Consider the following 27,166-nt stretch of genomic DNA (forward strand, 5'->3'; position numbering starts at 1 on the left):
GATAAGTATTCTACTCTTAATCTGCTTCGCTAATTCCAACCAAGGCCAGTGTCCACGCGCGTGGTATAACCTATGGTATAAGCCTAACGGTCGACAGACTGCTCCTGTGGTGTCCCTGTTGTTGCTATGCTGAGCAACAACATTTCCTTGACACCGGCGGACGCAGGGGCATAATGCCCCCACGGTGACCTCCTCCGACCCCTTAGTCACGCCCCTGTCTCCATCGAATCTTGACGACCGTTATCATTTTTACCGACTTCAAAAAAGGAGGAGGTTCTCAATTCGACCGTATATTTTTTTTTTTTTTTTTTTTTTTTTTTTTTTTTATGTTTGTTCGGGCATATCTTCGTCGTATATGAACCGATTTTGATAATTCTTTTTTTGTTTGAAAGGAGATATACCCAAGGGGGTCCCATGTCAAGGAAGTCAGGATCTGATGATGGAAGACCAGAGAAATCGAGGGGAATTTTCAAAAATCGTAGGAGCGACTAGTGCGTTTGTAAAGTCATATTGATCGGATCGATCTTTAGGCTTCGGGAAAACTTCCCGGCCTTCGAAAACTGGTCAGCATCAGGGAGATACCCTATGGCCTGGCAAAACTATACAACCTGGAGCAATTTTTCTTTCACGAAACGTATTTAAATCTTGATCAAATCCAATCGCCGTTGCAAAAAAACAAAATGGCGGAAAAAAAAGATGGCCGCCATACAAAATTTTGTCGATTTTGGAAGAAGCCCGTTTGGGTAAAAATAATGTATGGGGCGCTTACTCAAAACGTCATGTAGAGTACGGAAATACTTTCTGATCACCAAAAACTGCTCCGCATCAGAGAGATACTCTACGGCCTGGCAAAACTATCGCACGTGAACCAATATTTCTTTCAGAGCACTTATTTAAATCTTGGTCAAATTCCATAGCGCGTAAAAAAAAAACAAAATGGCGGAAAAACAAGATGGCCGCCAATTTTGTTTTTTCAGAAAATGTCTCGGGATATAAAATATATATCGGGGTTGTGGTCGGATCGTCATGTTAAGTATGGAAATACTTCCCGATTTTCGAAAACTGCTCCGCATCAGGGTGACACCCTACGGCCTGGCGAAACTATCACACCTGAACCAATTTTTCTTTCACGAAACCTATTTAAATCTTGGTCGAATTTAATGGCCGGTGAAAAAAATACAAAATGGCGAAAAAACAAGATGGCCGCCATACAAAATTTTGTTTTTCCAGAAAATGTCTTGGGGGTAAAAATTATATTATTATATATGAATATAAATCAGAAAATCTGTCTGTCTGCATCCTTGCTCGGTCTAACCATCACTTAAAATCGTAAAATAAAATAAAATTTTTAACAAAAAAAAAACCGACTTCAATCGCAAAACTAAAAAGCAATAAATAAATTTACTTCGCACAAAGTAATTAGTACGTATTTTCAATTAGTTAATTATTTTATAATTCTGAAGTCGGTGCCAAGTAAATGCTACAACAACCCTACTACAATATCAAATTACTATGTACACACAATATTGTTTAATACCTATATCAAAGCAATTACAAAACAATGTCAAACAAAAAATTACAAAACAATCAGTATTGAAAAATATATGAATCGGTACTTCGTTGTAGCATTTCCTTGGCACCGGCTTCAGAATTATAAAATAATTAACTAATTGAAAATACGTACTAATTACTTTGTGCGAAGTAAATTTATTTATTGCTTTTTAGTTTTGCGATTGAAGTCGGTTTTTTTTTTGTTAATCCAACATGCATCCTTGGCTCCCTGGCTGGTAGCTCGAGTTACGCAACAGCCTACGCACTCCCCGCCACTTATCTTAGCCAGGGAGTCTCCTGCATATTCTACGTTGGTCTGTTTCCTTTAGCACGAGCTGACATGATTTATGGAAAGCGGCATTTCCTCATAGTTACATGTCTCATAGCTAAAATAGTCTACCAGGGGTTAAAACACTCACCCGATTCCAACGCTGAGGGTCTTACATTATAATTTCATCCACCGTGTAGTCGCCGTAAGCTGACTGTCGAAATAAGTCACTTACCGCTACGCGGCATTTTCCGTCATTAACTACCCGCCACTTAAAAGTGCACACACAGCCAAAAATCTGTCAAGTCCATGTCAAAGTCATATTGTCAAGTCAATTCTAGAGTTGCCACAGAACAATATCAGTAGTGTGCACTTACCATATGGCTAATGTCCTCGCATTTCGCGACAGCACTGTACAGTTGGTGTTTCCTTCGTTTGACCTTCTAATTTCATGGATAACAGACATATGGATCATTTATCTTTGTTTTTGGGTATCATTGATGACCCTTGTTATTACACCCATGCACAATTACATCTTCCACCCATTATTATTCTGATCAAAATAAAGAGAAGCAATATAGGTAGCAACATAATTCTATACATATGCAAATGTCACGCAACAATTATCTTTATATATTCGTCTGCCATTTATATTGTATTTTTGAATAATTATGAACGCGAACAATGAGAAAATAGGTAATTTAAAAAAGAGATGATGACGTCGGTAAACCATCTCACAATCCACACGATAGAAGAAAAAGAAGAATTGGCATATAGTCATGAGCTTGTGTGTTGTCAGGACGTCTAGAAGTCCGACCTTCGGGCAGAGTTCGCCGCAGCCTGTACGGAACTTCGTTACCAGCTCACAACACTGGACGCCCGACCAGGTCACGCCCACGCCTAGCAGGTATGTGATAAACTCACGCTGATAGGGCCCTATTGCGGGCATATTAGACAATAAAAGTAGTCAGAAGATATGTATGTAGCTGTAAAAACGTCCCTGCCCATCCTGTACGGCAGGGGGACGAGAAAAAAAAAACTCACGCTGATCCCTTACTCCCCCCTTCACCCCCCCTTCACCCCCCCTTCACCCCCCCCCCCCCTCCACCCTCCCCTCGTACCTTTACTCCTACCTAATTAGGGTGTGTAGATCTACGGCTTGTCAGAAAAGAAGTTTCGGTTTCCGCGCTCTAATACAGAAATATGATGAGTTAGCTCATTTCTGTTCTTAGCTTAAATGTTATTCCATAACTCAGCAATGATTACCCCGTTTCTTCACCTTCTACCGGTTGCGTTTGTGGCAGGCTATAAATAAGTCTGCAAAGTTAGAAAACCTGAAACTTTAGTCCGATTTCACGTTTAGAAGCCCGAACTTCGGGCAGAGGACGCCGCAACCTGTTCGGAACTTCGTTACCACATCGCACTATTGGACGCCAGAGCAATCGACCCCAACGCCGACAAGGTGCTGAATCAGTTCATATAATTGTGACTCGTGTGGTTTTGAGCTTTTTTTTTGACGCGACTTATTGTCTCTCGGGCATTAACTACTTGTCCGGACAAATGTGGAGCGCTGAAATTTTGCAAGTGATTGTAGTTCGCATGACAATGCAATCATTTGGTAGCATGGCATTGATAGTCTAAGACACTCCGTGATTTTGGGTGTCATTTTTTCTCCATTGCTGACAATACGTGGTATGTTCCTAGGAATTCTAGAAGCCCGAACTTCGGGCAGAGGACGCCGCAACCTGTACGGAACTTCGTTACCACGTCACACTATTGGACGCCGGAGCAAGTCACTCCCACGCCGACAAGGTTCATTCATTTTGGAAGCATTTCGTTCTGTTTTTTGTCTTGTTGTTTGGATTTGAGCCGTCTGTTTTACTCGCATGCTTATAAATACTCACTCCCGTAATTCTCATTGCGGTGAGTCGAGTCACGAGTAGTTAGATGTAAAGCGTTTATCAGGAGGTAACTCTCAAAAGACGGTCTGACAGTAGCGCAGGTCACTGAAAAATTGAGAGCAACAGGTTAGCGTGGTATGGGCATGTAATGAGGAGGGATGAAAGGCATATTACGAGGAAAGTTATGAGTATGAATGTGGATGGATAGAGAGGACGATCCAAGAAATCCCAACGACCCAATTTGGGTGGATTGTGTGAAGAAAGAGCAGCGTATTTCACTTGCGGTCCAGAGAGGCAACGCTGCAAGCATAATGGGTACGTTCGGGCGGGGTTCGCTTTCCGGAGGGCTTTTTGACGCCTGATATATATGTGTGTGTGTGTATTTTGACGTATTGTAGAAAGATATGAATGTGCAAAGTGTGATGACAGAGATGGAATGGAACGGGGGAGTTAAAAAGGCCACATCAAAGCAAAATGCTATTTGACATTTGTTTACATTGCACACTTTTATATGCGCAAATGTCAAATTGCAATATTGTGTGAAATACATGTTGTGCCGACCCCACTTGGAGTGGGATAAAAACAGGAGGTTGTATTAATTATCTAAGTAGACAATATTGTCCTACTGGTGGGGATAGGAAATATACCCGGCACTTTGGGAAAATTGCCAATTAAATTAAACGGATAATTATATGGGTAAAATGGGAATTTACCTAAAATACCGCGTATAATGCCCTTCTATAACCACTGTTGCGCCTCGTAGATATGTAATAGCATATAATAAGTGGGTGTGTAATTTTTGAAACAATAACAGATGTCCAAATTTTGATTTCACCAACACACATGTGACATAATTTTCATTTGACCTAAAATCACTTAATCTATTTTCATTTCATATAACATTTGTTTAACATAATAATTATTTGATCTAAAAACATTTATTCTAACATTTGCAGATCAAATAATCATTATGTTGTCGTGTTATTGTGTCCTTTTTTGAAGTCTGTAAAAAACATTTATTCTAACATTTATGTGATATAAAGTTCTCGTGATGCAATGGTCGTGTTTTTTGGAAATTATTATATTATATTTAAGAGTAAGAGTACACAAAACAAATACGAAAACTGTCAAGTAGCCATTAGAAATTTCTGTAACAAATGACTGTTAGGGTAACTAAGTATTAGTTTTAACGAAAACTAGAGGAAATGTTCATTGTGTAATGAAATTAGGTCAAATGAAGTTATGTCAAAAAACATTATGTCATTTGATCCGTTATGTTAAACGAAATTATATATAATTAAATTAGGTTTTGTAAATCTTAGTACATCTGTTATTGTGTCAAAAATTACACACCCATAATAAGTATGTAATTATATTAACACGTTTTGATTGGATTTGTAATGTAGGCACGTTTGAATTTGCGTAATTTGTAAGTAACTTAAGTAGGTAACTAATATAATAAACAAACATCTAGAAATTATAACTCGCTTGTGATTGTTCTGTTGTTTTGATATTTGCAAAGTGTGCGTAATTCGCATGATAGTAATCGATTAAAATCTAATAATAGTTAGATATAATTGATTATATCAATTGTAAAATAATTACAATACTATATTGCAATAATCGATTATACCGACGTAAAGCTGTCAACCAATACGTCGATATAATCGATTATTGCAATAGAATCGATTTGATTATTCAATGTGACAACAACACTAATGTGACGAATTATTCCTGGCTTAAAATTGTTTGTAACCAGGAAAAAAAGGCTACAAAAAAGTAATTATTCCAGAGCGTGGTGGGCGTCGAGCAACGCGAGCGCCGGCGGCAGCAGCTCGCAGCCCACCAGCCTGGAGCTGGAGCTGGGCGCGGCGTCCCCGTTCGGGCGGCGCCGCACGCTGGACGTGGGCGCCTCGCCGCCGCCGCCGCCCGCCCGCCGCGTGTCCGCCGACAGCCGCTGGAGGGCCTCGCCCAACGTACGTACGCTACTGTATGGACCATTGTAGAACAACACCGTTCAGCTGCCTTCGCCTCCCATTGCAACGGGTCTACGTCACATTGTTTCATGTGACGCTTAAGCACATCTTTGTACCGCACAATTTTGCCGCCTTGTTTTTGCGCCTTGCTGAACGGCCGTTATGGAGGCGTACAGTGAACACTAAGGTGGTTGACTTCGAGAAGGAGAGACTTCAGAAGCTCCATACAAAACGAGACGAGCTCAAGGCGCGACCACCTGCTGCCATAAATTATAATTATTTAGGAGGAGTGCTGACGTGGATTGAATACGGTCGTACATTAAATGCTAAGATCGGATATGTCAGTCACTTGAGAGAACGACGCTCTCATTAGTTGTCGAGTCGCTGTGGCCGAATACGGTCAGGAAAGATTGATTGATAACAACACCAGCCGGGTCTGCATAACAACTTCGCCGCGGTGCGAATTATGTTGAGCGCTTCGACCAATAAACGGTACGAATGCTATCTACGTAGATGGACGTCAAATGGCTATTAGTCGAAGGCCTCGATATAATTCGCGCAGCGCACGCGGTTACCGTGCAGAGCCTACTGGCATGCTCGAAAGTGACAGCTAACATTTCAAGGTTAGCCCAGCTGACGTCATCCCGCACTGCGTTGCCATTTCGTGGTGTCTCAGGATCGAAGCAAATGGAATTCCGGCTTGCCCCGGTGGGAAATAGACGTGAATTTATGTATATAGTTCTGAAGAAAAAACATTTTTATCACAGTAATTCACCCTTGATTTTGTTTCCAGAGTTCCGGCAACACGAGTCCTATAGTCCTTCAAAGGTTCCAGCACCAAAGTAATCAGAGGCGGTCGCGAGTAGACCTGCACTCTACGCCTAGACATAGAAGGTATACTTGATAAATCTATTTTTCCCTTTCTTTCTTATAGGTTAGCAATCTGCTTTCTCTTTCTTATATTATATACTAGCGACCCGCCCCGGCTTCACTCGGGTGCAATGCTGAGGAAAAAATGTAATTTGTTGTTTACGACATCACATTAATAACCTCAAAAATAACAGTATTTCTCCACTATTTAATGGATGTTATTATACATATAAACCTTCCTCTTGAATCACTCTATGTATTAAAAAAACCGCATCAAAATCCGTTGCGGAGTTTTAAAGATTTAAGCGTACATAGGGATATAGGGACAGAAAAAGCGACTTTGTTTTATACTATGTAGTGATATGTGTGGGAGGGACCGAGAAAATAAACACTGAACTGTCTTCATAACCCACTATATTATCTTAAAATGTTTTTACAACACAGAATATAATATTCAAATTAGAGAAAATGAAAAAAGCCTTCAGCGACACGCACCACGTCGTCCTCCATTCCTCTTCTGTCTCTTTCATTCTCATACCTCTCTAGCTGGATAAGGTACTTAGTTCATCTTGCGATGTATGTACCTCTGCCTACCCCAATTGGGATATAGTCGTGAGCTTATGTTATGTTATAAAAACCTTTATTTCGGGCAAACCACGTGATACTAATTAATACACACTAATTTCCTTTCTATGTCTAGCTAATTGGGTAGTTTCCTAGGCCAAACATACATAAACATACATACATAAACTCACGCCCGTTATCCCTAATGGGGTGGGCAAAGCCACAAGTAATCAAAGACAACTTGCAGCCACTGTCACTGTCTGTATGTTTGTCCTAGGTCAAAGATAAATTATAATAATAATAATAAAATTCTTTATTACTCAAACAAGGTACAATTTAAACAGTTAACCCTGCTCTGCACTAGGGATCACCCTATATCGCAGTGGCTCAATGAGATACAATTTTCGCTTAATATTAATAAAATTATACATCAAGTCCGGTGTAAACTTAACTTACTAGTAGAATAATACAGTTCAAAATTATATTAAGAAAGATAGGACATAACAAATCTTAGAATCTAAAACATTTAGAACAATCTTAAACCTGATATAAAATGATATTGAGATCAAGATGAAAATACAACAAAAATTATAAAATGCTGATTTTACTAAATAAAGACACATCTAAGGGTGACAAAAAACGTTTTCCTTTTTCTATTGAACTTATTTATGAATTTTAACAAAGAAAAATGTAATAATAACTGCGACGTTTTGTCACGTTTATCTAAGACATCACAGTGTGCTATTTCATACAAATCTGGGTACAAATTCCATGTTTTGATGTTTCGTAAAAAGTAGCTGATATGACTAGTTGGAAACAAGCCTATTCTCCCAGACGGCGCCCTGAACCGATGAATTTTAATAAAGAAAAATTTAATAATAAGTGCGACGTTTTCTTACGTTTTTCTATGACGTCACAGTGTGCTTTTCCATACAGATTCCATAGTAATTTCGTGTTATGACGTTAAGTAAAAAGTAACTGATTTGACTAGTTGAAAACTAGCCTATTGAAGGTGTGTGCATTTATTTACAGTTTAAGTAAAGAACACAGTACGGGCCGGTCGCCTGAGCCACCTCCGCGGATGAGTAGACAACACCATATGTTGGGCCATGAAGGTAACTATCAGCTTTTATTGTCGATAGATCGTTAGATTATTTCGCATAGAATCAATTTTGTAAAGTAGGTGAGGAACGGAAACGTTGATCACTCAAGCATAATAGAGCGTGTTTGGACCACGAACAAAGGGTAAACATGTCTATGGTTTTGGTTACTATAAAAAAGGTATTGTCATAGTCAAAAATAGACACTTTCTTCTTAGCATCAAAAATGGACGCATACTGAATATCTTCCTGTGTTATTTCCTCAATTCTCAATTAAATTCTCAATTATTTATTGCATTCCATGTAGTACAATGGGGTGTTACATAAGCATAGGAACTACTATAACATGGACCCTGTAGGGCACAGCAAAGTTGAAGGGAAGAGAGGAAGTGTGTATTGAAATTAAAACTTATCATTTAAAAATTCGTCTACAGTATAATAGCTCTTTTTAATTAGCATTGTTTTTAGATTTTTTATAAATAAATTAGTTTTAGTTTCATCTCATAAGTACTTTGGGAGCCCGTCCCCCTGTCGCTATTCATTATAATTACCAAAACGGTGTGCTCACGTGCCCTCACTGTGCGCGGGAGTTCACTGTGAAGATAACCTATCACCGTCGTGCGAATTAGGAGTCAAAGTGGTCGCCATGGCCGAAATCGGTCGGAGAGATCATCATCATCTCTTTGGGAGCTTATTATATATTCCTTAGGCTAGAATGAGGTTTTTGTATGGACTGTCCGGGGTGTGACTATGTGTCCATAGAAAAGTGTTAAGAAGGGAAATTTTCCGGTTTTTTAGTAAAAAATAATTTGTTTCAGCGAATGGCAGTATCGGCAGTATGGAGTTGGAACCCCCGGCGTTACATGAAAGATTACACCCACCGTCACCCTTATTACTCCACGATAGGTAATATATTTAATGAACTTTATACTTACATACATACATACATAAACTCACGCCCGTAATCCCTAATGGAGTGGGCAGAGCCACAAGTAATCAAAGACAACTTGCAGCCACTGTTGATACGATGTCGTAAGCTGGATATGATAAACCTTATGGTGATAAGGGGATAACTTCATACTTAGAAAAATAAATAAATAAACACTGAGGTCTTGAGTGCTACCGGCTGTGTCCCAAACGGGGAGCGCCAGTTTCACCCCTGAACTGAGCTATTTAAGTGCAATTTTCACTAACACAGTTGGCTCGACCATTAGAATAGAATAGAAAAAGTTTATTATAAAAGGACGCCACACACAAAAAAAGTCAACAACATCATATCAAATTTCCACTAAAACAATTACAAAAAAGCAAGACGGATGTTTGTCGAAATGACCATAAGGTGGTGGTGGACGTCCTGAGATAAAAGGGCCTCACTCAGCACAAGTCGCGGCGTGAACCACGACGCTGGTATTATGTGGACCCATTATAGACGGCGATACGGCTTGCCACCTATCACGTTGGTCTAACAGAAAGACTTTTGCAGTTTAGCGCTGCGCAAAGGGTTATAGTGTCAAAATGTAACTAAAACAATATGTTTGTTTACTTGGAGTATGGGGAACTTCTTCTTGACGCTAAGCGCGATGAATTGAAAGCCCGACCGCCTATGGTGTACTCACATGCCCGCTATGTGCGAGGATCTTTTCCAATAAGATTGGCTATATAAGTCACATGCGAGCACATGAACGTCGGAGTTGAAGCAGTCGCCGTAGCCGAAATCGGCTGGATCGCATCATCATCATCATCATCATCAGGTTGTAAGGTGGATCACCAACCCCATCAACCCTGGTGGCAGGGTTATTATTGAGCTGCCATAGGCCCCTGACATGACTCGTGTAACGACTACGTACTTACATCAGTAAGTAGTAACCGGGACCAACGGCTTAACGTGCCTTCCGAAGCACGGATCACCTTACTTTTTGGACAATCAGGTGATCAGTCTGTAATGTCCTACCTAAACTAGGGATCACATAGTGATTTGTATGGGGAACTCTCAAAATTTAAGAACAATCAACAGTAACGACACCTGGTGACAGTAACGACACCTGGTGAGATGGGTAGTTTTTTATCCTCATTGTTTGACTAGTAGAAAACTAGCCTATTGGAAATATAGCCGTGTGCTTATGTTATGTTAATATTTATTAGGTTACAAGAAGGACGTAGTCAGAGTCTGACGCGCGCGGAGCTGCGGAACGGCTTCAGAACCGAAGTAGCTGCGCCCGCGCCGCCACACAAACACCACCACGATGACCAGGGTAAGTCATGTACGAAGGTGAAGTTTGGACGGTATTTAAACAAAGTTATAGGAATAACAACTTTAGAGAAAATGCCTTTGATAGGTACTTTATTAGGAAAAATAAATAAAATAGTCGGTTGAAATTACATTACGGTAAAGATTCTTGTGAAGGTACCACTATTAAATCTTACAGTGTAATGGTGTGTCCTTTCATGTGATTTGTTAAAAGAGGATCGAACGACAGAATAAACCGTCGTGTGAACGAGACAAAAAATAAGTTGAGAACACATTTTTTATGTCGCGTTTACACCTCGGCTTTTATACTTATCAATCTATTATAGAATCATAGCAAAAAGGCCCTAAAGTTTTCTTAAAAAAATTGTGTTATGGTGTCTAATTACAGATTTTATTTAAATTTCGAATGATCTCCGTTCAGTTTACTTACTTAAAGTGCAAACGAGACATTTAAAAAAAGGGTTCTCAGCTTGTTATACTTATCTATTAGTGGTGATTCCAGTAAACACCACCTAACTTTATTTTAAGTTATATCTGTCATTTTCTTATCCGCCGAAAAGGAAAGGGACAGGTAATCGACTGGCATGCAATTTATAGAACACGCGTCAATTTTAGGTAGAAAAACAGCCCTCTTAAAATTTTACATTGCCCAATAACCCGACAGAATTAAGTTAACAGCACGTCAAACGGTTGCATATGAGTGAGATGCCTATTTGATTCGCCTTGGTTAATCATTCATTCACTCGTTCATTTTGAAATTAACAGCTGTCATCTGTACATTCCTTTCCTTTTTGGCGAATAAGAAAATGACAGGTATAACTTAAAATAAAATTAGGCGGTGTCTGCACGAATCGGGGCCATTGTAGAATATAAGTTCAGGTCCCGAAATGTTCTTAAAAAATAATAGTAATTGATTTAAATTTCGAATCTTTGAAGTTTAAATTACCAACTGGATAAAAATATAACGCAAAATTAATGAATAATGATGATGTTGTGTTGTATTGTATTGATGACAGAGGGCAGCCAGCCTGTTAAAGTCATAGAGAAAACTTCTATAAAAGCTGCACTTGCCACTCTTTGCCTTTCATGGTTTTCTAATTCGTGAAACCACTGTCGCTATACATTTTGTTTGTAATGGTCTACTGTGCGTTCACGTCCAACTATGCACCCTCAGGCCTGTTGTCTTAAATTTTGTACCGGGTGAGAGCCCTCAGCGCTCCCCATTTGTCCGGCCAAGTAGTTAATGCCATCCGCGGCACATCTACAATAAGTCACGTCAAAAAAATAAAAGGTCTGTAATAAGGCTGTGTATTGCACTACGCAGAAAATGCCTGTCTCACCACTTGCTGATAAGTGTCTGATAACCTATCTGGAACTTATCTAGCGTATAGCATACTGTTTAATTATGCCTGTTTGTCAGAGCTAGGGGGTTAAAAAGGCTACTTTGAAGCAATTCTGTTGACACTGCGCACTCACTTTTACTTGCGCAAATGTCAAATTGCAATATTGCATTTTAGACGAGTTGCATCTTTTTTTTTTTGCCGTGACTTATTGTAGATGTGCCGTAGATGGCATTAACTACTTGGCCGGACAAATGGGGAGCGCTGAAGGCTCTCACCTGGTAACCAGTTGCATAAATGTGGCCTGGCCCTCTCGTCATGCACCTGGTCTTGCCACGCATAAATAAAATAAAGTAATGTCGTGGTGATTATATACCACCTTACCAATATAAAAATAAACAAGCGGTGAAAGTGCTGTATAAGTAATTGACAGCCAAGCAAAGTTCAGTCGAATAAATCTGATAGTTGGGTTCAATTTTGCTTGGCTGTTGAATACTACAGTCGAACAGGTGGTTAGGCTACAGTGCATCAACGAAAATGATGTTAAATTAAATACGACAAAAAGTACACAAGCATATAAAAAAGGATCAAACGAATTCAATATGCATACATTTTCACTTTTTGTTTTGGTTTCAAAAAGAGACAACTATTTTTGATCTGTTAGAATTGTATCTACGGTAGACGCGACAAATACCTCAAGTCCGTTTAAAGACGCAGCGTATTTGTCTACGTAGATAGTGAAGACCTACATAAAAAAAAAAAAACTGTTACCAATTTATTTGTGTAAAAAATGGTACATTTGGGTAGTTTCCTAGGTCAAAGATAAATTATGAAGTTCTGATTACTAAATAAATACAGATCTAAAGGTGACAAAAAGCTTTTTTTTTTTCATTTAACTTATTTATGAATTTTAATAAGTGCGACGTTTTGTCACGACACAGGTTGTTCTTCCGTACAAATTCCATAGTAATTTAGTGTTTTGACGTTTAGTAATCAGGACCCCGATACCGACCCCGCCGGCGTGGTCGACGATTTCCCTCATTCAGCGCTTATCGCTATCGACCCACTAGGGTCGATTAATTCTTTCAAATATTTTTCCTCTCAGACGACGCGCCCAACTGGGCACCCTCAGGCCTGTTGTCTTAAACGTTGTACCGGATGAGAGCCTTCAGCGCTCCCCATTTGTCCGGCCAAGTAGTTAATGCCATCTGCGGCAAATCTACAATAAGTCACGTCAAAAAAAAAAGACGTTTAGTAAAAAGTAACTGATTTAACTCGTTGGAAACTACCCTAATTTCGCAGATGGTAAGCAATTGAGAATAGGTGTACGTTCATACAAAATGTATAGTTGCAATCGTTTCACATTTCATCCGACATCATTCCATGTGTTGTACCTGTCCTTTCATTGTGTAAATATTAGAATAGAACCACTACAGAACGATGGGAACGCTTTGACGCAACTGTCGCTTGCCAGTACCTACTGTGCTTCCGCCAGAGTACTTCATATGACGAGAGCTTCAAAGAGAGATCACGTTCACTGTGCAACTGAAAATTACATATCGTCACTGGAAAGGCAAAATTACATAAGCGCCAAAATATCCTAAAATAGTAGTCCATCTTATGACGTCTATTGCTAGACATAGAAATTGAAAAAACATTGGTGCTAATTCCTGTAAATACCATCTAATTTTATTTTAAGTTATATCTTTCATTTTCTTATCCGGCGAAAAAGAAAGGGATGGGTAATCGACAAGCATAAAATTTATGGAACACACGTCAATTTTAAGCACAAATCTAAACCAACCGTCTAAAAATTTTACATCAGTCAATAACCCGACACAGTTAAGTAGACAGCACGTCAAACGGATTGCATACCAGCGACGTACCTTTTTGATTTGCACGGGTTATTCATTCATTTACTCATTCTTCCTAAAATTAAGAGCTGTGAATCATCAGTCCCTTTCCTTTTCGACGGATATGAAAATGACGGCTATAACTTAAAATAAAATTAGGCGGTGTCGGCAGGAATCGGGGCCATTGTAAACTTACGTTGACGTCATCAAAATTGGATAAATGGGTAAAAAGTTATGATAAAAAACGAATAAAATACTTTAAACGGATTTTCTTGAAATGGCATTTTGGCGCTTACGTAATTTTGCCTTTTCAGTGACGATATCAACCCGTCACGTGCAATGTCATTTTTCGATAAACACGTGGAAAGAAAAAATGTGCCCCACATATTTTATGATACATCCGCGTATGAGTTTCTATTGCCTCATGTGTGGTTTATACACAGTGAACGTGTTAACATCGACTTCGCACGGTATGTCTTTGACTTCTTCAAAAAATCACTGAAGTTTTGAATACACAAATCTATTCTGTCACTTTGAGCTAGTGCCTCCTACATTATTTGGTCGGTAAAGTTGTATTGAATTAGTGATTGTACATAAGAGAAAATTCATTTAAGGAATAAATTATCAACATGTCCCTACTGTTATCCGTTTCTTACCTAACCTTAATATATGATAGGTTACGGTTTTAAGGACTCCATTGGCTACTTGACAGTTGTAACAATAACATATGAAATATGTCGGATCCAATACACATACACACACATAAACAGCCTATATACGTCCCACTGCTGGGCACAGGCCTCCCCTCAATCAACCGGAGGGGGTATGGAGCATACTCCACTACGCTGCTCCAATGTGGGTTGGTGGAGGTGTTTTTACGGCTAATAGCCGGGACCAACGGCTTCACGTGCCCTCCGAAGCACGGAATCATCTTACTTTTTCGGACAATCAGGTGATTCAAGACTGAAAAGTCCTTACCAAACAAAGGACAGTCTCACAAAGCGATTTCGACATGTCCCCATCGGGAATCGAACCCGGACCTCCAGATCGTGAGCCTAACGCTTTAACCACTAGACCACGGAGGCTGTTAATTATCCATTAGTTTTTTTTTTTAATAAGATCATTTTTATTTATTTTTTTTACAAAATAAGAATGCGATTTTTTTATCTGTGTATTACAAGACTCGAAACATGAGCGGCCATGATTGAGCTTCGTGTGACGCCACGAAATTTGAAATTAATGAAGAAAAATATTATTTTTCTCTATTATATAAAGCTTTTTCGAGAAAATAAAATATATTAAGAGGTATAAAATAAGCGTTTGTAATTTTTTTTAAAACTGTCAAGTGGCCAATTACGGTGAATAAAATTGTTGGCGTCATGTCTACCGTAAAAGTGTGCAGTTTGCGCTAGCTCATGGTAAATGTGTCGAAAACAACGTCATTTATTTTACCTTTTTTGCGAATTCGATGTTGTCTGAAATCCAAATACTTATACCTGGGAAAGGTAAATAGTTAATATAACAAAGGTAGGGTACAGTCATGAGCAATATAATGTACCCACTTTAGGGCTCTGTCGCACTAACATATTTGACATTTAGTGAGACTTACAGTTCAATTTGTCAAAAAAGTTAATGTGACATGGTACCAAAGTGTATACATATTAATGCTCGTGACCGTACGTAAAGCTTGTATGTTATCATGTATTTCCGTCATTGAGTAATAAACAGAAACCCTTGCTTAAATGGCGGAATTTATTTTTTCGGGTTGTTCTAGATTACAACTAAGATGTTTTAGGATATCTCAGACTGCTTGGTTATACCACAAACAGTTTCACAGTACGATTTTGCAAGCTAAACTAATTTCGACCTATTTGAATATCATATTTTGTTAGTAACAATTTATCTTAATAATAGTAATTAAACACATTAGTCAGTACAAACACTGCAGGTCAGTCTAAAATACCGCCCCCTCTCGTACCTGGTTCAAAGGTGCCCATCAAAATCATCATCATTTGAAAATTGAATTTAGTTTTTCTTGTCTGTCATTCTTAAAACCGTCTAAATGTCAAACTGCACTTGCGCGACGCCGTAAAAGGTAGACTATTTCTTATGAATTAAAATGTGCTTAGTCCGACGCGGCGCGACAGTGTTGTCTAGAGGGCATAGAATAAAGACAACTACATATAGAACGGTAACTCCGCCCGCACAAAATCGTTTCGGGTGCCAATCTCACCCCCTCTGTCTGTCTCGCTATCACTTACGTGTTTAGTTGTACATGGTAAAAAGGAGGTGTTCGGAAAAACCATAAATGTAGTGACCGGCCCCTAGAGAATATTTCGTCGCGCCGCGCAAGTGTGGTTTGAACTTCAATGCTAAAACCGTTATGTGGTAGAGCCGCTTTTGTTAAGCAGTTATTTCAGGATGTACGTTGTTAGTACAGTATTCTAAGCGAAGTCAGTCGTGGATGTAGTGTAGCTGGAAGCTCCACTAACTTACCAATGCTTTCGGAAAATCTTGTCAAAATTGTTTGTTGTCTTACAGAGTTGTTTCGTCGACATATAAATGTGTGCGCTGGTAGAATGTATTGATCAGAGAGTTATATTTAAATAGGCTATTTGACTTACAGCTGTTTAAATAATGTGCGGTTTTCGCGAACTAAAGTATCTTTTGGACCCGAAGGTGCAGACAGAGGTGTACAGTCATGAGCAATATAATGTACCCACTTTAGGACTCTGTCGCACTATCATATTTGAGATTTAGTGAGACTTACAGTTCAATTTTGTCAAAAAAGTTAATGTGACATGGTACCAAAGTGTATACATATTAATGCTCGTGACCGTACAGTGTAGACACCCAATCCTCGCCAGCAATGTTTAAGTCCCATGTAATAAAGGACGACGTTATTACCATTAATCGGGCACAAATCGTGGAAACCACGTGACATCAATTATTTATGATCCAAATATGAATTCAAACCCATAAAAAGTCGAATTTTGTCGTTAAATTATTTTAACGAAGTAATTGATCAATATGTTCTAGCAGTAGTTTACCTGTGCTTTGCCGCTGTCCCACGCCCCACACATCGCCTGCCCTTCGCTGTCACATGCCTCGCCACACTAAACACGACCTTAACACCTCGCTAGTAAAGGGGTATTGCTTTGCCAGGGTATTATTGGTCACACTGCATATCGTCGTCTTAGTGAAAGGGTAAGCGCATTTTTGGTAAATCACATTCAGGGTGGTTAAAAAGGCCACATCGAAGCACTTCATCTAATAAAGCAATATTTGCAATTTGACAGTTGCGCATATAAATGTCAAATAGCAATATTGCTTTTTAGATGAATTGCTTTGATATGGCTTTTTTAACCCCCCTGATGTGTTTCTTCTGGTTTCAATCCAAGTAAAAAACCCGGAATTAATTCAAAGAAATTACATCAGAATGTATATTTTCAAAGAGGCGCTTAAGTTTTCACTATAATATAAAGCGACAATATCATAATTGTTATCATAAAATCAAAATTATTACTTCTTTTTAATTATTCATTTGGATTTGGTAAAATTCATGTCAGTTACAATCAAGATAAATTAGGAAATACTCCAATGTTCGAATTTCAAATTAATTTGAAAATGTTCCAATTCCAACTTTCCAAATTTAAAATTGATTAATATTACCACCATTTTTTTCTTATTATTGAAAAACTAATAAACATTTGAACTAATTATTTGTACATTGATAATAAAATTCAACTTTTACACTTGAAAGTAAAATTTAAAATGCAGAACGCAGTCGTATTAAAATATTGACGTCATAAAATTTAACAGCTGCGTTAGAATAGCAAGGTGTTGGGTCATCTGATATACTTACGTTCGCCATCAACTGTCATCATCACATCATCATGGCTTGTACTTCGCTCTTGTAACATAACACCAGCTAGGCATATGGCAAACTGGCTCTTTGGTTGAATCTAGAGTAATATGCTATTCACCGCAGTATCAGTGTGTTATCTTGAATAATTGCGTTCCGGAGTTATAAACATTTGTTGTTGTTGTTGTCTCGGGTCGGGTTTAAAAAGTTAAACAATTCTCATCAAAAAAAAAAAAAAAAATCAAAACGCCACGCGAGTTTACGTTTCGTAAGGATGTTCAGAAAAATACTCCACCTCACAACCCACACGATAGAAGAAGAATTGTAAAATTCAACATTTACTTTTATATAGCATAATATGTATCGCACAAGTAGATTTGTCTGGCCACGTAGTGGCAGTCATACGAGGCAAATAAATAAATAAAAAACCCAAATAGACTTTCAATAGTCTTGTTGTTAGTTATTAGCGAGTATAAAATGTTTGCTACTTCACTATTCATTCATCATTTATTAATTATCCCTGTCTACTCTGAACGTGACATAACATCACGCCTGTGTCCTAGAAGGGGTAGACAGAGGTATAGTTTCACTCCTCCATTGTGATATAATAATAAAATTTCCTGATGCAATAAGTGATTTGATTTTGATTCATTGATTGATACATGTACTTATGTTTTTTTTATTTAGTATCATTTAAACAGATATGTATTTTAACATTAAGAATACTATAAATATTCATATTTGATATTATTATACTATTTTTTTATTATTATTGTGTGTACTTATATTCTTCTTGTCGTCATTTCAAACAATATTTTTTCATCAAAAGTGCAAATCTAGCTGTCAGCTACCACAGATTACGTAAATTCTCAATTCAAACTTCTCTTGAAGTTTATATTCTGCAAAATGAGGATATTATGTAATTCAAAACTAATACACTTCTGTGTTAACTTTTATTCTTTAACTTAAGACGAACATACTTGTAGGATTTACCATTTTCATATTTTTTTTACAAGAATTCTCTCTATTAAAGAGCTGCGCTCTTGTAGGTGGAGTAATCGCCATTCCTCTCTTCTTCCCGCCAAATCCTTCACCTCCAGATACGACACGACCTGCACCTTCTCTTTTATTTGTTTCATAAATGTTCTCCCACGTCTACCCCTTCCTTTCTTCCCTTATTCTTTTCCTTCTATGATGTACAAGAATTACTTAAGGTATATTTGACATAAACTTAACCAAAGCCTAAAATTTAAGAACCGACTATGTAAAAAACCTTCGCGAACGATATAGTTTTTTTACTCAAAAACCATTTTAAATTCGACCAAAGCCACTAACGACAGACTGCGTAAATCAGCAAGCAAAAGCTTTTTTAATTCTAAAAATTCAACCAAAGACCTATGATAGAGTGGGCAGAGCGTTTACCTATAGACGGTGTATGTGGGGGGTAGGTTGGGTAGTGGACACACTGTGTTCTGTAGGCTGGCTGCACTCTCTGGCCGGGCTGGTGAAGCGCCGGCTGAGCGGCTACGTCAAGTGGCACCACGTTGCAGCGCGCGACCGCCCCGCGGCGCATGCGCAGCACGGCGCTGCGCTGCACCACCCGCACCACGCCAGGCACAGGTGAGTTACTGCATCTACTGGCCCAAACGTCTCCAACAGGCAATGTCAGCGGGATGGAGTACGCTTCAACCTCTGGTTGAATCAGGGCCAATGTCCAGCTGTGGGACGTATATAGACTGTTTATGTGAATGAAATCGGCTCACGTAACATAACACAGCATCACGCCTGTATCCCCGAGGGGGTAGGCAGAGGTGTATAGCGTACACAATCACTCCCCGCCAGGTATGTTTAAGTCCCATGTAATAGGGGCGCGCCATCTTTTCCGTGGCCTTCCCCGACGTCTGACAGCACTTGCAGGAACCCACTCTGTAGCTTTTTTGGCCCAGAGGTCATCGGGCATTCGGGCAACATGTCCAGCCCAGTCCCATTTCAAGCAGGCAGCCTTTCTCGCTACGTCTGCACCTGCAACATGAATTTAAAATAATAATAATAATAAAGTTTATTTAGGTAACACCTCAAAACACACACATACATTTACAACATTAAAATAGTATAGTTACACACATTAATATTTAGTTGTAAAATATAAAGTTATATGGGTGCCACAGCTCACCAAAAAAGGCCAGGGTTCAGTGAAAATTTACCCAGAGGGCAACACTGATTCCACCGATCGAACCAAACGGATCGGATCTAATTCAAACTCAAATGTCTAAATCAGTGGTTCAGAACCCGAGCCGGGATTTGTACCTGTACTAAGATGTATACGCTCGCGTTTGGCCCTTTTCGCCTGATGATAAGTAGCGATGAGGTTTAACGTGGAACTCGCTTGCTAAAATCACGCCTATTCACTCTTTATTTTATTAAATGGTCACACAGTGTAAATTTACCTGTCAGGTGGAACACCAGCGAGAGCTGGAGCGTGCCGGCGTCGCCGCTGCCGCCGCGGGCGCCGCCTCCGCGCCCCGCCGACTAGCGCTCCGCCCCCGCGGACCGCGCGCCCGCCGCGCTGCCCGCGTGACCAGCCTACTACACCACCACCTCAAATCTTACTTAAGTTTTCTTCAAGAAGATCCGTAAATAAAAGCGGAGACAACGCCCAATAGAAAGAGTTAAGTTTCCTGATTTTTCCTAAAAAAAACTCATAAATAAAACTGAAGGCGGTACTCGGAATCCCTGCGAATAGAATAACGGTCTATAACGCTAAGTAGTGCGGCACGATGGGTGGTGATGGAGACCCGACGAGCCGGCAGAGTAGTAGCAGGAGAGTGGGATGAGTAGTAAAAACGACGAAAATAGTAACACCAACAGTTTATTAATTAGCACTTCACAAACAAGAACTTGACGAAATTATAACGAAGCATTATGATCACAATCAAAATTAGAGGGCACGGCCAGAGCTAAGCAGTATATGTGTTGTCTTAACAAGGTCCGGGATGCAATGCGCCAGCGTAAAATGAAAGCAATTGCCGAATGAAATGAGAATTTCGAAATTTTAAATGAAGAAGAAAAGGCCAGTATGTGTAGAGTTTATACTCTGCTACAATAGTAAGCGTGGTGTCTCGCTCGCTCTTACGTGTTAGGCGACGGTAAGAAAGAAAGAGATTTTTCTATGCAGTGACCGGTGCGGGCCTTTAGTTTTATTTACAATTAACTATCCAACTGCCGGTGACGGCTGGTTTCAAATTGTAGCTCAAATATATTCAGTGAGAGACTTACAGTGCCTGAACAAATCGAACTCTTAAGCAGCAACGACCCTGCCTTATTCTGCCATTAAATTTTGTCAGCGAATAAAAACATAGCTCAAGAATTGTACAGGGTTATATTTTATTCACCCCTGATGTAATGATTTACCACCTTACAAATAAAAAATAAACCAGGATTGAACGTGGGTTTTTGACAGCCAAGCAAAGTTCAGTCGGATTGTATGATAATTGGATTCAATTTTACTTTGCTGTCAAATACTTAAACCCACGTTCATCCCTGGTTTAAATTTTTATTTGTAAGGTGGTTAGGGTTTAACGAACAATATGAAAACCAACAAATAGAAAAAAAAGACCTAAATAGATATCTTTAAAGAGTTTCCTTGATTTGTTCCTTGGGAATACTTGTACAAAATATTTGGCATGTTAATCCTTGAAAAAAAAAATTATTTAAATTTAAAAAAACAAAACAAACACATTTCAAAGAAGTCTGGCGATTCAGATGGGCAATGCTGCCAGCCTGTTGGGCACCTTGCCTCGATGTGACGCATTGGTGGTATTTTATTCACAAGATATGTGATTGTTTTGTTTTGTAATAAAAAAAAGTGATTAAAAAAATAACCCTGTATAAATGACTTGTAAGGAAAAGGGACTCCCAAGCTACGTAGACGCGACAAGCAACGCGGATCGACCAATAGACGCAGCGTATAGTTACTGCGTAGATAAACATCGTAAGGCTATTGGTCGAGCGCGCGATACTTGCCGTGGGAAGGGTTACACCTGTAGTACTATGTACGTACAAACATATTTTTATAGATATATTCTGTCATTGATAGAGATTTCAATTTAATAGTACCAGATAATAACCATATAAAGGATGCAGTGGGTCTAACATAATTTAAAAGAAAAACTAGCCCTACCTCTTTCTTGCACTTATTGTAAGTGAAAGACGACACCAGTTTAAGAGCTGCCAAACTTAAGTTTGTGTTGCCAGAATTAGCACCAGTATACTGTGGGGTTAAATGGCCACATCGAAGCAATTCATCTAAGAAAGCAATATTGCAATTTGACATTTGCGCATATAAAAGTGCGCAATGCAATCAAATGTCAAATCGCAATATTGCTTTCTTAGATGAATTGCTTCGATATGGTCATTTGAACCCCTCTGTTTTCTGCTTGCCTCATGCTTCCAAACGAAAAAAAAAACTTGTACTCTTCGTAAAGACATAACGGAACCAATTTGTAATGGCTTATTTTTGGTAGAACATAGATTTCTATATAATATATATAAAATCAAATGTAACTTATGAATTGACGACTGCTTAATGTAAATAGATATTGATAATGCCTTGCAGTATTATAAAGGTAAAGCGTACACTGTAGCACTTTTTGATGAAATTAAAGTTCACTAGTGACATACGGTCTTACCACAAAATCAAAAGTGTTTAAGATTATTGAATAAGTGTTCAAGAATTGACACAAAATTGTCTATTCAAATTCATTTAAATTGTCTATTCATTCATTTTTAACACTTTGAATTTGATTGCCAAGTAAAATTTAATTTAAAAGTCAAATCATTTAAGAGTTAAGAATACTTAACTCTGTCCTAAAATACACGTGGTTATGGTGATCTGTGGGCAGAGAGCGTCGATCATCATAAAAGGCTATTCACACACGTGGACTACTTTCGCCCAATAACAATTACGATTTTTCGACGTCAGGAAAAGCGATATGTTGCACTCTTCACTTTGGTCACAAGAGCTATCCATCTAAAAATTGAGAACTGTGTATTTTAGGACAGAGTTAAATATTCTTAACTCTTAAATTATTTGATCATTAAATTAAATTTTACTTGGCTCTCAAATTCAAATTTTCAAAAAAATGTGCAAAGTTACCTACTTTAATTTTGTGGTAAGACTTTAAAATTCTGTATATTTAAAATAGAAAATTTTTGACATAGGAAACGTGTAGTTAGATAGATCTTTTCGCGTGTTACAATTTATATATTTATCAAGAGTTTAAGCAAACTGTGAATTAGTCTTGAAATGAACGAACGCACTGAATTTTATATGGACAAAAGCTTGTGAAGACATCTGTATGAAAAATGTGTGAATCTAGTAAAGCAATAAAATATCTATTGTTAAATTATTAAGAAAAAAACATATTTTTATAGACACATTAATTGTTACATGAAGGTAGTATAAAATATGGCTGTTCTCAAATTACAGAAGGTTAAAAACTAAAAAATACCGGCAATAAAAATCTAGTAATCAGATTTGTTTTGGTCTTAAAGCTATTGACACCTAGGGTCTAAAAAGGACATATTGAAGCAATTTATCTAAAAAGCAATACTAAAATTTGATATTTGCGCATATACAAATAGCAATATTGGATTTTTAGACGAATTGCTTCAATTTTAACTCCGTGTATTGTTAAATTCAAATTTGAATTGAATCTCTCTTCTCTTTTTCTAGTTCTGCGATTTCGAGACGGTAAGAGAAGTAAAAGCCAAGTGTCTAATCAAACAACTACGTAAAATAAGCTGCAAAAGTCCAATCAGTTTCATGCAAAGTAATAAATTAACTGGTTGCTTTTAAGACCTCCTGGTTACATGTCGTTTCTATAATAGACCAAAACACCTAAAAACCATAAATTTTATAATTATGACAACTAATGGTTCATAATTTCACCACTGTTTACAAATTATTCGCTGGGTTCAGTGACTGAACTTCTGCTCTTATGCCCTACGAAATTACTCAGTTTTCAGTCTCAATTTTATACTAGCTTCGTGAAAGTACTCTACGTAACGTGATCTCAAATATAGTCGCAATTTAAAGAAAATTCAATAAAGCACAAAAAAATACAATAATGTATTCACGATGTATTAAAATATAAAATATATGTGTAAAATTGTATTGTAACATGTAATCTGCGGTGTGGTGTACGGCTTTTGATAAGTATCTGTAATGAAATGGATGGGCAGCATTGCTAATTGTCATTGAGTATTTGGACATAGGCGTAGCAAGGAGGTTGTGGTTCGCTGAAAATAACAACTGAAAATGAGAGATTTTCCAGGCTACGTTACTCAAAAACAATATAAACCATGCAAAGCCGAAATGAAAACATAATGTATATGTCGTGTCATCATCACCAGCCCATTAACGTCCCCACTGCTGGGGCACGGGCCTTCCCTATGGATGGATAGGGAGATCGGGCCTTAAACCACCACGCGGGCCCAGTGCGGATTGGTGGTTATTAACGACTGCTAATGCAGCCGGGACCAACGGCTTAACGTGCCTTCCGAAGCACGGAGGAGCTCGAGATGAAAACTTTTTTTGTGGTCACCCATCCTATGACCGGCCTTTGCGAAAGTTGCTTAACTTCAACAATCGCAGACCGAGCGCGTTTACCGCGGCGCCACCGAGCTCCTCATATGTCGTGTATTACACACATAATATAAAATATATAATATGTAATGGTCATCATGTTGGTCCCGGTACTACTTTCTGATGTAGTCGTTACATGAGCCATGCCAGGGGCCTTTGGCGGCTCAATAATAACCCTGACACCAGGGTTGATGAAGTTGGTAATCCACCTCACACCCCACACGATAGAAGAAGAATATAGATGGCACTGTACAGTTGGTGTTTCCTTCGTTTAACCTTCTAATTTCATGGATAACAGACATACATAAACAGCCTATTTACGTACGACTGCCGGGCACAGGCCTCCCCTCAATCAACCGGAGGGGGTAACAGGGGGGTGTCTGTCATAACAGACATATGGATCATTTATCTTTGTTTTTGGGTATCAGTGATGACCCTTGTTATTACACCCATGCATAATTACATCCCACCCATTATTATTCTGATCAAAGTAAAGAGAAGCAATATAGGTAGCAACATAATTCTATACATAATCTAATGCAAATGGCACGCAACAATTATCTTTATATATTCTTCTGCCATTTATATTGTATTTTTGAATAATTATGAATACGAACAATGAGAAAATAGGTAATTTCACATATTCTTCTCTTCTTCTTCTATCGTGTGGGTAGTGAGGTGAATTACCAACCTCATCAACCCTGGTGTCAGGGTTATTTTCATATTAAAACTGTACGTCATATTGTTTTGGGGGACGTGGCGTAGAAAGTTGCTCATTGTTGAAATTTTAGCCAACAGAAAGCCACTATTGATATTACGATAGATGTTGAAGTTAGACAACGGTGTCGATTCAGGCAAAAATTAGTGCTAATTCCTGTACAGACCGTCTTAATTTTATTTTAAGTTATACCTGTCAGTTTCTTATCCACTGAAAAAGTATGGGACAGGTATGCTACAGGCATAAAATTTAGGCCCAAATCTAAAACAACCCTCTAATAATTTTACAACAGCCAATAACCCAACAGAATTAAGTTGACAGTACACGTCAAACGGGTTGCATACCAGCGTGATACCTATTCGATTCGCCCGGGTTATACATTCATTCGATCATTCATTTTAAAATTAACAGCCGTCCGATCATCCGTCCCTTTCTTTTTATGCGGATAAAAAAATGACAGGTATAACTTAAAATAAAATTAGGTGACTGCAGGAATTGGGGTTATTTTAAATTTAATCTCTTGTTATATATCTATCTCATTTTGGCACTTAAGAATGGCTCGATTTTTACAGCTGTCAAATTGAAATTGTTGTTTGGCTTCAAAATTAAATAAATCTTAGCTACGTCTATGTCGTAAGTCTCAACTTACGAGAATATTGCTTCACCAAGCTCGATAGTGAAGGGAGCCTGATTGTAGATCGGACAGATTGTAATGGTATTGCAACTTTATGCTTTTTTCATTCTCAATTTTGATATTATAGTTCTTGTAAGTCATGAAGGTAGGCTTTTGGTTATGGTTAGGTATCTATTTACGTATTAATATACATATAGTCATACCCTGCTTGTACGGTCACGAGTACTAGTATACACTTTGAAACCATGTCACATTAACTTTTTTGACAAATTAAACCGTAAGTCTCATTAAATGTCAAATATGTTAGTTAAATATGATATTGCTCATGACTGTATACTTGCCTAAAAAAAATAAAAAAAAACATTTATTTGCAGACAAAAAGTCCATAGATGGTTAGTACAAAAGAAAATCTTACACACTATACACATCTAACCACAGCTAATGACCCTCATGAGTTGCAAGAACTACTACCTAGTATACAGGGTGTTAGCGACATCGTAACGAAAACTTTGAGGTTTGATGCAGACCATGATTCTAAGTTGATATCAAGTGGAAATTTCCGTTACAAAAGTATAGAATTGAAAATAATTTTGCGACGGAAAATTCCACTAGATATTAACTCAGAATCATGGTCTGAATCATCCCTCTCAGTATTCGTAAAGATGTCACTAACACCCTGTATACTTACCGTTAGCTTTTTTTCTTTCACAATTATCAAACATTGGAAGTAAATTCTGAATTTAAAGTTTATTTAAAAGTAGGTGTTATTCAAGCTACACGCACAATAAAATAAACTAGAACTTTCTTTTTAATTCATTCTACTGTGGGTAGTTTTTGTTTACATTATTAAGACGATTATATTGATTTCGTATTACGAGTAAATAGAAGGGAAATCCTTGTGATAACTGTTATTTTTGCATCAAAGGTTGTGCAGCGCTGATTAAAATCATTATTATAGGAATAATTTATATAAACTAATATTATTTATTGCACCACGTTAAATAAAGTTCGATTGGAACAGATGTCATGTGCATCGTGATAAAATTTTGTCACGGTCATTTTATCGATTCTTGACGATATATTGTGAACCCAAATGAGTCATGTCGTTCTGTCAAAATACGAACAGAATCCCATGGCACGCATGTTAGGAGAGAAAATAAACTTATCGATATCGAAAAAAAAAAATGTATCGATCGATAATTTTATCGCGTTGCGCATGTTAGCTCTGCAGGACAGAGATATACAATTTTACCAATAGGAAATAAACGTTGAACGTTTCGAAATATTTTTTTTTGTTGCAAAGAAATTCATGAACATAATACCTTAAACGCTAAGAAGCATTGTTAAACCCGACATGGGTTTGTCTCAACGCAAAATATAATCTAAACATCAGTTAGCAGTTGATAATTAGATTCAAATTTGATTGGCTATCAAATACTTATGGGTGAATCTCAAAATGTGTCAAGTTTGGTGGCGACTGTCATATAATTTTTTCGTGAAAAATTGGGGAAATTGGGAATTTAAAAATTCCTTTTTCATGTCGGAACCGAGGATCCTTTTCATGTCGGAACCCAATTTTTCACGAAAAAATAATATGAAATTTCGCCACCAAACTTGAAATTTTGAGATTCA

The 27,166-nt window shown here is 38.1% G+C and overlaps 1 protein-coding gene across 5 annotated transcripts in view; it reads left to right on the forward strand.

The window, feature by feature from the left end:
• LOC126380112 (dual specificity mitogen-activated protein kinase kinase 7-like) overlaps nt 1-24,000 on the forward strand; it is a 34,977-nt gene extending 10,977 nt beyond the window's left edge. Inside the window, exons 9-18 of one of the 5 annotated variants that reach the window (XM_050029355.1) lie at nt 2,619-2,726; nt 3,183-3,281; nt 3,524-3,631; nt 5,513-5,696; nt 6,490-6,590; nt 8,163-8,245; nt 9,049-9,136; nt 10,373-10,482; nt 19,015-19,156; nt 19,991-24,000. In XM_050029355.1, coding sequence (XP_049885312.1) covers nt 2,619-2,726; nt 3,183-3,281; nt 3,524-3,631; nt 5,513-5,696; nt 6,490-6,590; nt 8,163-8,245; nt 9,049-9,136; nt 10,373-10,482; nt 19,015-19,156; nt 19,991-20,069 — 1,102 coding nt within the window. In that variant the 3' untranslated portion in view covers nt 20,070-24,000. The remainder of the gene's footprint in view (nt 1-2,618; nt 2,727-3,182; nt 3,282-3,523; nt 3,632-5,512; nt 5,697-6,489; nt 6,591-8,162; nt 8,246-9,048; nt 9,137-10,372; nt 10,483-19,014; nt 19,157-19,990) is intronic. The other 4 variants (XM_050029360.1, XM_050029368.1, XM_050029377.1 and 1 more) reach the window with 4 other exon arrangements.
• Nucleotides 24,001-27,166: the final 3,166 nt, after the last annotated feature.

The sequence above is a fragment of the Pectinophora gossypiella genome, chromosome 3 (assembly GCF_024362695.1).
Source record: "Pectinophora gossypiella chromosome 3, ilPecGoss1.1, whole genome shotgun sequence".
In the NCBI taxonomy this organism is placed as follows: Eukaryota; Metazoa; Arthropoda; class Insecta; order Lepidoptera; family Gelechiidae; genus Pectinophora; species Pectinophora gossypiella.